This window comes from Pagrus pagrus, assembly GCF_965226575.1.
Source record: "Pagrus pagrus genome assembly, chromosome: 4".
Taxonomy (NCBI): Eukaryota; Metazoa; Chordata; class Actinopteri; order Spariformes; family Sparidae; genus Pagrus; species Pagrus pagrus.
Window position 1 is genome coordinate 28,427,884 of NC_140188.1, and position 12,966 is coordinate 28,440,849.

The 12,966-nt window shown below is 41.5% G+C and overlaps 1 protein-coding gene across 11 annotated transcripts in view; it reads right to left on the bottom strand.

The window, feature by feature from the left end:
* Positions 1 to 12,966, bottom strand: part of LOC311256394 (chloride channel protein 2-like) — a 206,819-nt gene that overhangs the window by 37,861 nt on the left and 155,992 nt on the right. For all 11 annotated transcript variants that reach the window (XM_084351429.1, XM_084351433.1, XM_084351430.1 and 8 more), the window contains one exon: positions 6,524 to 6,737. In XM_084351429.1, the coding sequence (XP_084207555.1) occupies positions 6,524 to 6,737 (214 nt within the window). The remainder of the gene's footprint in view (positions 1 to 6,523; positions 6,738 to 12,966) is intronic.

Genomic DNA, 12,966 nt, shown 5'->3' on the forward strand with positions numbered 1-12,966 from the left:
ACACTGTTGACACGTCACGCGGATGTTGGCGGCAGTGACGCTATGGCCATGTGTACAGTAGGGGGAAGTGGGTGACATTGTGTGAGCAGATCTTGCCTCAGCAGAATTGTACGCCCCGGTACACTAGTCATAAACACTCAGCTCTCTCTTCCTGCCCAAGCTTGCCAAAACCTGCAAACATGACAGCAGCCGCTCGATGGTTTCCGCTGCCAAGCCCCATAGCTGTGCCAGGACGCAGAGACCGGCCAAGCCACCGCTCCTTGTTGTGGTGACAAGTCAATACACTGACCTCTCTTGAAATACAAAGTTAATTTGATGACCATCCTCCCCCTTCTCCACTTGAATTAAACAGAGCGCAAAGATCCTCTATAAAAAAATTAAAAAAGGCCTGTATATCGCACCAGGGAATGGTACCAACAGAATACTGCGCTACAACACAGACTGCTGAAAGTCAACTCGCTACACAGCCCTCCACCACCCCAAAGGCTGGGGTACGCTTAGAACAACTAGCTCCAAAGACAAACCACCAGATCGCCTCAATATGCAAAAGTGTTTAGAGTTGTTTTAAATGGCCACACTCGAAGAAGGGTTGAGTGGGACATTAAAATCATCACATATGGGGATAAGGGCACACAATTCAGCATTCATGATGTGTACTTGTTTGTACATGAGAAAAGGAAAAGAGCTGCAAAAAGAAGTTCAGATCACTACATGAAGTGAGCCTTCTTGTCAGTTTGTTGCTATTCGTTACAAAAGTTTTCGGATGCAGCCCCCCCTGATATTAATGTTACAAAGTTGTGTGGTCGGGGGGTTATGCTCTTTACTGATCCGAAAAACTTTTCTTTCCGGCATGATACATAAAGGACAAACTACTTTCTGCATTGGCTCTGCGCTGGACGCAAGTCGAAAAGTGCTGAATTCTACTGCAGCAGGATAATGAAGACCAAAGAAGACCAAGGAGTCCTGAATGTCATGGACTTTCCTCCACAGTCACCTGACCGCAACCCCACTGAACATTTATCCTCAGACTTCTGGACCCTACTATACCTGTGATGACTGTGTTGGGTATCAAGCCATGCAAACAGTTTTTATCTACCTAGGTTTTGACATATTTGCTTCCAACCCAATGCAGTGGAGTTGATTAGAAATGTGTTTGTGGCCCTTGGGGCAGTGGAAATGATCTTGCAGTCAACAGCTTTTATTTTTTCCACTTTTGACAGAAGAAATAGTCCCAGTTAAAAGTCTTCAGTGAGATCTGTGGGTTTTCCAGAGTAATGGGGACACGGTTTCAGGACAAATATCTTGCAGCTGTGAACACCATTAATTAAATTCCATTTACCTTGAATGTAAAGGGAATGTAAGAAATCTCAGAGGATATGGCAAACAAAACCAAAGCTATCTACATAGCTAGTCACAACTACAGGTAAGAGGGTAAACCAAACCCTTAATGTGGTAACGTGCAAAGACCCATTTTGAATTTGGTCAAAAAGGTTCACTGCTGCTCTACTTAACATAGATGGATATCGGCTGTCAGTCAAACAGTGCAGGCCAAACTCTTTTTTATTGGATTTTTGATGATCAAGATTGAACTTTGTCTTTGTAGCCATGGTGACTATCATTTTATCTAAATAAGCCCCTAATGGAAAATATATTACTTCCTGGGCATCAGAAGGTATTTTCCTCTGTGATAGATCGACTGGACACCTACTGTTATCAAATGGAGCTGAAATGGATAAAGATTGAATATCTCCTTTTTATATATCAGTCTGTGATAAAAAGTACAGAAAAATACCCTTTAAAAAAAACATCACCCTTGAAGAAAGCTCCCTTACTCTGATGCATTGGCAGCCGTGTTTAATTTGCTAGTGGATCTGAAAGAATAAAGTAATGCCTGCCTCTGAACTGGCCACAACCGCTGCCAAGACTAATTTCCCTCGGGATATCAAAGCCAGTTGATGAAATCTGATTGGTTTCCTGCTTAATTGAACCTTCCTCCCAGCAAGGCTCTGCAATACATCTGATCAGTTTGAGCTATCTTGCTTTAAGCCCGAGCTTATAGATTTGAGCCAAGATAAACAGACTTATAGAGTTATAATTCCAGGCTTAAAGATCATCCATATTGTCCAGAGAAGAGCGGAGAGGCTCGGGGTGTTGATATGTGTGTGTGTGTGTGTGTGTGTGTGAGGGGAAGGTGTGGAAGCCAATAAAAGGACACTTGTAATGATCCGGAGGAAATATGATCATCTCCTGCAGCTCTCTGTCAGACAAGTACCGACAACAGTGGACCGAGGACGATCAGCAAACAACAATTGGCCATTATGAAATGCTACAAAACGCAAGAGTGACAGAGAGAAAACACATAGCACACACACACACATTCACACAGTGATGTTATGTAATTGTCCCCACACTTTTTTTAAACACCACTCCACTGCTGAAGATAGATCCGTCAAGAAAGAAGACAAGAGACTGATCTGAAAAGGGAGAGAAGAGGTGGAAAAGGCTTCATGGGTGTTACTGGGTACGTTTAGAGAGAAGGAGGGGGTAACGGCACGCCTGCAGTGGAAATATATATGTAATCAGTGTGTGTGTGCATATACACAGAAGCTATACGCGAATATAAGATAAGAAATCCAATTCTCTCCATGTCCATGTGGGTGTGTGAGCACATGTACATGCCATCATGTGTGTGCATTGCGGCAGGCGTTACACAAGTGTTCCTGTGTGTGTGTGTGTGTGTGTGTGTGTGTGTGTGTAGGTGGACTGTTGCGTGGGTGTGAGATGGATAATTTCCAGTTTGAGTGAAAAACACATTCAGCTTGGAGGGGGCCACGCTACCTACAGCCTCTCATTCCCCCATCTCCGCTCTCGTATGCTGCAGTAACACACACACGTACACACAAAGACTTGAAAAAAAATAAGTGAATGAATGAGTGAGGGAAGTAGAGGCTGTCTTCACAGCGACTGAAGTTCATAGTGTGTGTGTTATTAAATATAGATGATTCGAGGAGAGGAGATTACATTTTTGTGTGGGTGCTCCTGACAGTTTCTCAATCATCTTTACGCCTCGGCAACTTTTAACATTTCGAAACGTATGTCATTATGTCTCCATAATTTGATATTTTTTGATGATAGATGGTGGTGTCATGATTTATTTGCACTTTGCATGCATGCACACACATTCACACACACACTCACACGCTGACGGAAGGCTTCCTGACAGTTTCTCAATCATATTTATGCCCGGGCAACTTTGAACATTTGTAGATTTTGTGTTTATCATTAAGTCCAAATGATCTGATTGTGCGTTTGATGATTGATGATGTCTGATGATGTAATGACGCACTTACACAGACCAACAACACTGAAGATTTTCCACGTTTCCTGACTACTTTTCTAATTCAGTTCACTTGCGTTTTTTAAGGCTTAATTCTTCAATATTTTACAAAGTTTAAGATCATTTTCAACAGTTATATTCACATTGAACTGTCAACAGCCTGACGATCTGAACGACTCTCTTGGAAGGTAAACCAAAAGTGAATACACCTACTTTGTCCCTAATTATTCCTAATTACACAAGACAACTGTATTCTACAGTAAGTATGGTACTGCTGGGCCAGTGTTACCTTACGGGTCCCGAGCTAAAACAAAGCACCAGCTACACATTACAAGTAGCACCACACTGCACAAGTATTCATCCTTTATGCGGGGAAAAATAATAAAGACTCAGGAAAACATTTCATGACAAGTTTCACTCCACGGTGCCTATACTGCCCATAATACAACTTGATTGCCAACAGTATGGACTGAGATATGGATACATTATGCTGGTAGCAGCTAAGGCCAGAGATATACTTGCTTTTACCAATGTGTTTATGTACACATGAAGGCTGCCTCGTGTATCCAGCATCTGTTTGGACCATCACTTGTGCACATCCTTAGAAACTAATGCTACTTGTCCATAAGATGCAATACACACATGAATAGTAGGGTCAGTGTAGGACTAGTACAGGGGTGTGAGGGGTCAGGTGTCAGTAAGTATGTCAGCAGTGGCAGGGACAATAATGATTAGTTTCAAAGGAGAAGTAAAGGTAGGTATGCTATTCAGTGGTAACCTCCAGAAACACATGTAGTATAGAGGCAAATGTGTGAACAACTACTTTCATGACAGAGCCCCTTAAACTTGTTCTTTCTAACTCTGATTGTTTATTTTAAAACTAGTAGTCTTAAACCCATGAGTGACTTTACTTTAAATAATGTATTTGTGTAGCTTCCCCTGGAGACACCAGAGAATTTAAAGCACTAGTAGCACTCCTCAACACCTGTAAATGCACTTTTTATTCTCCTGACCTGACATTTTGCCAATTCATACCTGCCCTGAACAGCTCAGTGTCAGAAAGCAGTCTGCTAATCTAATTATCTCTAAATCAATTCCAGACCTCACCTGAACTGAGACCTGTGACCACACCCACATTCAAATATACTCAGAGCTGGCTGTTGAGCAGTACAGGGGCAAACAAGAGCCGGGGAAATAAATAAATACAAACACAGCAATGTGCGGATTTGCTCAGGAAAGGCATGTTTTTCAGTTCAGTTCACTGTCACTATCTGTTTCTGTCTGCCCAGACAAACTTGTTGGCAGAGGCGCACACCCAGACCTATCCAAAAATGTGTATGTACACACCAGAGATATCTTCATTAATTCAGTAAATATGAAGACATGGATCCAAGATGTGACAGTCATTCTGCTTGTGTGCTTTTCTGGTGGAGTATACAGTAGCAGCTGACTGGCAGATATACATTAGTTGCTTGATCACTGTCAGTCTCAATATGTCTGCTGCTGTTCAACAGTTGGCATTTAAACATGCAAATAAACTTCACTATAAATGTTGCTGATGGATTTTGAGCTTTTGCAGGTGGTCCTAGGTGTTAATCTGTTCAACCTGAGACCACCATATTTTGCACACTGCATACAGAGGTGGTCCTGTCTGCTCGTGAACACACAGACAGCAAGATCCTCCTGTTTGATACTGTGTCCAGCGATTACCGCTGCGCTTTCACGTGGTGACATAGAGAGGAGGGAGGGGATTGCTAACTGCTAAACGGACAGGAAGTTAGCTAAGAGGACGAGACAGTTAACAGAAGCTTTAACTTAGGACTACTAACTAGCTAAATTCCCATCCTAAGATTCCTAAATGTGGATAAGAAAGTTCTGTGATATTAAAAATCCTAAATGTCAACCTAAACTGACTTCCTGTTATGACACCATGTAATACATAAATATTCTACGGTACAGTGTGACAAACAAGAGTTTGTTGCATTATAATATCAGTAAGAAGAGAAAGAACTGTGAAAACATAGCTCGCGTTTCACACAGCTTTCTGTCTTCTCTTCATTCTTTCAGACACAGATGGGACATGAGAGTGAGGAGGGGGTGGAGAGGCCAAAAGGTTGCAGCTGATAATAAGAAGAGACAGAGGAAAAGAGAGCAGCAGAGATAGAGTGACAGAGGAATAGATAACGAAGAGATGGATAGTGCGGTTCAACTGAGGTGCTGATGCAGAAAGTGAAGGACTCAGGAAACAGACAGAGACAAAAGTCTTCAGGGGATGGCCACAGAAAATGATGAACAGATGGAGGATGCAATAACATTTTTCCTCATTACTCCCAACTTGTGGATGATGCATCCAAACTATTATCTCCACCGAATGATTGGCAAACATCCATAACAATAATCATCTCCAAATAAATAACAACATAATATGAAATAAATGGAATAAATGTGTGGACAACAAGCAGCTATTGTGCAGGTATTGGCAATTAAAAGCCACGTATCACTGAACCATTGAGCCAGGCACCTCCACCCTTGTGTGTCTTTTTGTAAAGCAGATTCCTCTCTGTGATGCAAAGTGTACCCTGAAGGTGTGTAGGTGTGCTATTTGGAGCTCAAACCACTAAATTAAAAGCGTTTTTTAAAACCATTAAGAATCACTGTGGAACTTTACCTATTAATGCATTAGATTAAGACTGGCAACATTTACACAGTATCTAAGCCATTATGTGACTAATTAAAACTTCCTCCACGAGAGAAAAACCCCTGCAGAACAAAAAGACTTCCGACAACAAAATTGGCAGAGCTTTAGTCAGCCATTATACTGTAGTTAAGATGTTAGCATGCTTAAGTTTGGTGACAGGTGACCAATTTTGTTTTACATGTTATTGTTCTAACAGCATCATGCTAATAGGCCAAGTTAAATGTTAAAAGCTTGCTAACATTTGAAACTGTGGTACTTATTAAAAAAGTGTACAGAAAGACAGACAGGCACACAATGTCTTACAGTGGAGCAAGTGAAGAAATTGCAAGTGAAGAAATTGTCATCATACATTTTCTTAAATCACTTGTCAATGGTTGACAGATATTTTGCAGTTTCTCATTACTTTGTGCTGAAACAACCTATGTAATGTAATGCAATGTAACATTGTGTGTGATGGTGATGGTTTGCAAGAGTTCCACTTTACGTACTCGTGGTGTCCCCAGCCCAGCTCCGGGAGGTAGGGCAGCTTCTTGATCCTGATGATAGAGTCGTAGAGGGAGGGCTGCAGGGACTGGGCCACAGCGTTCGCAAGGATCACCGCTATCATCACTGGCAGGATGTGGGAGATCTGGCCAGTCAGCTCGAAAACGATGACCGCGGTGGAAACTGTGTGGGTGACCGCTCCGGACAAGGCCGCTGCACCTTTGGGTGGGAGAGAGGACAGTTGTATGAGCAAGCTCTGTAGACAAGCAATTGTTCAGTTCAATGGTTTTCAAGGCGTGGTCTGGTGCTAAGTAAAGGGGGTCCTTGGGGGTTTTCGGAGGCATCATCCATCGAAATGATAAAATTGTTTAATATTACTATGATTTCAAAAGGCAATGTGTTATAGTTTTACTATCCCATAGCAGATAAAAGAGAGGATGTGGAGAATACCAATAACTCAAGATACCACTGCTTATATTTCTCACTTTCAAACCTCATTTTCCACCAGGCCTGCTCATATCTGAAAACAAATAGTCTCAGAAAGGGACAACAACGCCAAGAATGACTATAATCCAAACACATTTTGTTGTCAAGTTCGAAAAAAATTGCATTTTGATATACTGTAAAGAGATTGTGGTATACCACAATCTCTTTACAGTAAAATTAATCTACTGTACTACTCTACTAAATAAATCTACTGTAAAATATTTTAAAATTTTACAGTAAAATAAATCTACTGGGTACATTTACCGAGTACATTTACCTACACTACCTGGATCATTAAAATCAGTAGCCTACTCATAATAATCAAATGTTAAAATGCTGAAAAGGGGCATTCTAATGGGTTTACGTTAGCCAGTATATGCCAGCTTTAAGCCGGTATCGCATTTAATTGTCAAGCATATGAAAACATCAATGGCAAAAATGTCCGGTGGGAATATGCAAAATAAACTGAATAATTAAAGGAATGCAATATAAACTAATATTGTGTGACCTATATGATATTTTGCAAAGAAAACAACTGTGAAGAGATTGAGTGATTGAGTGTTAAATCATGTGCAACATCATTTTTTCTCTCAGTGCACAAGCAGATTTCAGCCTGAAAAAATATAGCCAATATGGACACAGACTCGGCGCGTCACATTTTTCTAGCAGTGTTCCTTCTAGAATTAAAATATTCTCAACTCTTCATCGCAAGTCATGGAGCTGCACTGCTCTGCATTTGCCCCAGCAACTTCAGCACTGACCCCCCACTCTACTCTTTTCTAATCATACATAGAGCTGATCTTCAAAATAACCTCATGAATTTCTAACATATATCAGTGTTTTGTTTTGTTTTTCGTGCAGAGACTTTTGCATTTGTGTTGTCGCATTTGCATTGGATTCAACGCTTCTGGGCCACCATAGGGACGTTGCTTCTTTTGCAATAATGAGGTTAAAAGGATCATAGACTTGTGTGATGATCTGTGGGGAGGGGTTTCTCTGCTGCCTGCAGCCTGTATGTCTGCTCAGCTCTGAGGAATAAATAGCCCAAGTAAAAAACCCAATTACCAACAAGCAGCGGATCATTGTGTTTGTGTGTTTTGTGTTTTATAGCCGGAACCTTGAAACACTACTCTGATTTCAACTAACTTTTCTCTAATTTCAAGCTTATATTGTTTTTGTAACCTTTAGCATTTACAACAATTAATGCAATTACTTACCTATCAATGTAAACTGTCCCTGCTAAATAAAACATCAAATGATTAAATAAAAACATATTTTGGTCAGAATTCTTTTGAAGATTTCTGTACTATAAACTTGGAACAAGGGACTTTACATTATGCTATTGCTATTTTGAGATAAACAAGCAATAGAGAACTTTTTTTACTTCAACTTATTCTGAAGTGAATACTGATTGAACAGTGTAATGGCTGTAGATTGGCCCTGTTTTCCCCTGTTAGTATCCCTAGGTAACAATAAACAACTGGAATAACTGTGGAAACTACATTGCTAATGAAAAAGAACCCCACTAATGGAGAATGTGAAGATGGAGTGAAAGAAACAGAGGCAAACAAGAGTGAACGGATGGGCAGTCACTTGATGAAATGCGCTGGTGTTGTGTCAAAGTCTGTTCTCTCGCTGATATGTGTTTCCTCTCACCACTGGGACATGACATGTTTCAAAACAGACACTCTTTCTACCAGATCAGTAAGTAACACAACCTGCCGCCTTATTAATACAACCAAGTGTTTTACTCTGCCAACGCTGTGTTTGCCACGGCGGCTGCAACAGCAATACACAGGGGAATTGTAGCAGGGGGGAAAAGTATTTTTCCACTGGAAAAAAAACAACTGCCTCTTCACAACACTAATCTCTCAGTGTACTTCTCACTGTGGTGAGTAAGTGACTTTATGGCTTTTGTTTCTTAGAGGCGACTGTGAGATGTACGACGACGAGTGGTCGCTAATAGGCCATTACATGTCACATATATTTAACATACCTATGCTGTTCAAGAAACATACACAGATCAGGCATAACATTATGACCACCTGCCTAATGTTGTGAAGGTTCCCCTTGTGCAGCCAAAACAGCTCTGACCTGTCAAGACATGGACTTCAGACCTCTGAGGGTGTACTGTGGCGTCTGGCACCAGGGCGTTTATAGTGGACCCTCTGGGTCCTATATGTTGGGGGGTAGGGCCTCCATGGATCAGACCTGCTCCAGCACGTCTTACAGATGCTCGATCAGATTGGGATCTGGGGAATTTGGAGGCCCGGTCAACACCTTGGGCCCTTTATTGTGTTCCTCGAGCTGTTCCTGAGCAGTGTTTGTGGTGTGTCAGGGCACATGGTCCTGCTGGGGGGCCACTGCCATTGGGTAGTGTTGTTGGGATGAGGGGGTGTACTTGGTCCACAACAGTGTTTGGATGGGTGGTGCGTGTCAAGTGGCATTCACATGAATGCCAGCACCCACGGTTTCCCAGCAGAACATCGCAGTGTGATGAGATGATCAATGTTATTCACATCACCTGTCAGTGGTTTTAATGTTGTGGCTGATCGGTGTATAAAAACATAAATGAATGGATTAGGTTAGAAGGCCCAACCTAATCATATGTTATGCTTTCATCATTAGGTGGTTATATGGTTCAGTTCAACGGTTCCCAACATAAAATGGTAAAATATCAATATTTCATTCACACTCCTGATTCAATTATATAGACACAATATTGTAAATTCAGCATTATTGATCCACAAAACCTACTTAAACTTCTGAAAATTGATTTACTCTGACTCAGTGACTCAAAAGTCATCATCCTGTTATCAATCAGTGGAGCAATTCCTCTCACTAACAAAACAAATTCATATTTCTCTCCACACAATCTCCTTTCATGTGCCCCTAAGGCAGAAATCGACTTATTCAGCTAATTCAATACAAGAGGGAACCTCAATATTTCCAAATCTTTTTTTCCCCAATAAAGTGTTGTGAAAGCAATATGAAAGCTGCATCAAAGCCGACAGAGCAGCATGGGGCAAAGTGAGCCTTCAGTGCTTGGAAAATGGATGAGTCCAGTCCAAAGAATGAGATGAACACTGGGGGAAAAACAGTATGAAGAATGAAAGCATAAAAAAAAAAGTGAAAAGGAAAGAAACAGATGGTGGGGGAGAGAGACTACAAAGGAAGGTTTCATTGTTCTTTCTTGTAACTTAATTAAGGCCATGTATGTCCGTCTATCCCTTTCAGATAAATGCTACTGCTCCCTCTGTGCGTCCTAACATTTAGTCCTTAAAGCGAGCTTGGCTGCGAGATGAAAGAGGCTCATCAGAGTGTCAGGCCAGTAAAAGGCTGAGTCATCAGCTACAGTGCACCACAACAACAACATCAGCGGCAGCTCAGAAAAACAGCCGCCGTTAACCTGCAACAATGGCATAATCAGCACGGCTGTCAACAAGTAGCACAGTGGAGGGAATCACAACACTGCATCTCATTAGACACGCAACTTCAGAAGGGATGGAAGTGATGTGGCGACGAAGGGACAGCTGGTGTTTGCAAGACATGAAGCACATTAAGGATATTTTCTGTAATAGTTCAAAGTTTTTATCGTTCTTACAAAATGAAGAAGAGGAATAACAACTGCTGATTGTTTGCATTTTCCACTCATTACATAGAACAACAATTTCATCTGAACTACTTTAATGGCATTTTTTTTAAATAAAAGGTATATGTGTAATATTTACGTTAACACTCAATATTAATTCCAATGTGTATCACTCACTTCACCACTGGTGCAGATCCTTCTCTAGAGTGAGTTAATAAGGAAAAGTCTGATAACCAGCTGACAGTAGCTTATTGCGAATATACTGGTATCAGCATATGTATGTTGATTACATACCGATAGACTCAAATGTTCACCTCGTGCTGTGTTGCGGCACATTGTCACAATAATAAGGCAAAAAGCATCTGTCATCCTTCATTATAATTCAAATTATTTTTTCATGATTTTGTTTTTGAACTTGTTTTTCTAATTGCTTTAGTCTTCAGAGAAACACATTCTCTTTGTCAGTCATTTGATTATTAAAAGGACATGTTTACACTGCCTGAGGGTGAAGATTGTTTAAAACCTCTATTGTTTTGCTTGATTTTCATATACATGTAAATTAAACTGGCAATAGTAAATAGTAGATAAAGTGTTTTATTTTAACATATAATTGTGAAGACTGAATTCTTCGAGACTGAATTTATAAATATATTTTTATGATCCGTCAAGTATCCAAGAAGGGCCCTCCTCATTATTTCAATACAGACAAAGAAAAAATCAAATGTTGAGTGTGGACAAAAGAAATACATGAATGCATAACCACACTAAGACTGAGAAAAAAGAAACAACGAGAAGTTTGAAAGTTGTTGGGATCCACAGATGAAGTTGTATCGTTGTGGATTTCAAAATGGACTCTGAACTGAACTCAGTTCCCAAGAATTCCCCAAGGCTCCTTCCTTTGTTGTCTCTGTTCTCCACCTCTTCCCCCACAGGGCTGCCTGCCCTCTTTGCTCTCCAGAGCTCTTCTCCAGCTCTACTCCCACTGGGCCTTGCCCCCAGCTCTTCTCCTGAGAGCTGCCAGCTGCAGTTCCAGCTGGCCCAAAGAACTGCGACGCAAGTTCCTGCTAATACCCCAGCTCAGTTAGCACCAGCAGCTGTGGCACAAAGCTCGCTAACTCCACAATCCGAGGAACACGAAGCAAGTTAGCGCCGAGCTGCTATCCCTGCATAGGAAAGGAGCGACCAGTTTCATCCATCCACCTTCTTTCATCAGACATTGCACAGCAAGGACAGCACTGTTCAATTGGGATTACAATGTTCTCCTACTGGGCTTGTCAGCTAAGGACCCACCAGCACCTTTTCTACAAAGACTGGTAACATTGAACTGGGCCTAAATAGCTCACAGCATAGCATAGCACGGCTAAGCACAGGACTGTTTAACTCTGGTTGATGTAGCGAACGTGTTCAATCTATGTGTTTGTTCACTGCTTTGGTGTTATTGTGATCTCTGTGTAGTCAGGTTATTGGTAGTTTGCTTTGCTACACTGCTAATTTGATGTTGGTTGAATTATGCTTCACACAGACTCAGGCTCTTTGCATACAACTAACCATCTTCTCTAACCTGGCACCATGTCACACACACACTCCCTCAGCCTGCACCATATCACACCTACGTATGGTATCAGTGAGCACATGAGCCCTTTTCACACAGATACTCTGCATTACTGCCTTTACGCCGCCTTTCTTTGTTCACACTGAACCAAGCAGGGTGTCATTTCATACAGCACAGCTGTGCTGCAGAACCAAAAGAGGCGTGATGGTACACATCATGACGTTGACATCCATGTGTTTTTTTCCAAAGTGTTTCCCCCGGTGTCCACCTGTTGATCTAAACATGTATCTGCCGGCTGTTTAGAATCATATGGATGCAGTTATAATGTGTTGTGATTGAGATCCTGACCCACCATGCATCGTGGAAAGTGACAAAGTTATATTTTCTGCTCTAAATTACATCATTACATAATCGCCATCAGTGAAAAGAGGACTCTGTCTGACTCGCGGGGAGGGGTGCTGTTTTCTGGGCGAAAGTTCACTGAAGTCTCGGTCAGGAGGTCTGACCGTCGCTGTGAATTTTTTATATACAAGTTGCCAGAGACAGTAACTACAACAACCCAATTGTAGAAGGTGACAAAAACGTGCGAGTTAAAGAGTTCTTGGTCTGAATCACATCCCATAATCACTGCTATTCATACTGCAGGAGCCACCTGGCTCTGCTGCCGGGGAGAGACGCTGTTTTTCGGGCAGAAATGTGACAAAGAGTCGGTAGGACAGACAGGATGACAGACACTTTTCCACGTATGGATGTGGCATTTCTTTTCTCATATAAGCTGCCAGAGACACTACCAGTTACTACATTACTGTTGTTTGGTC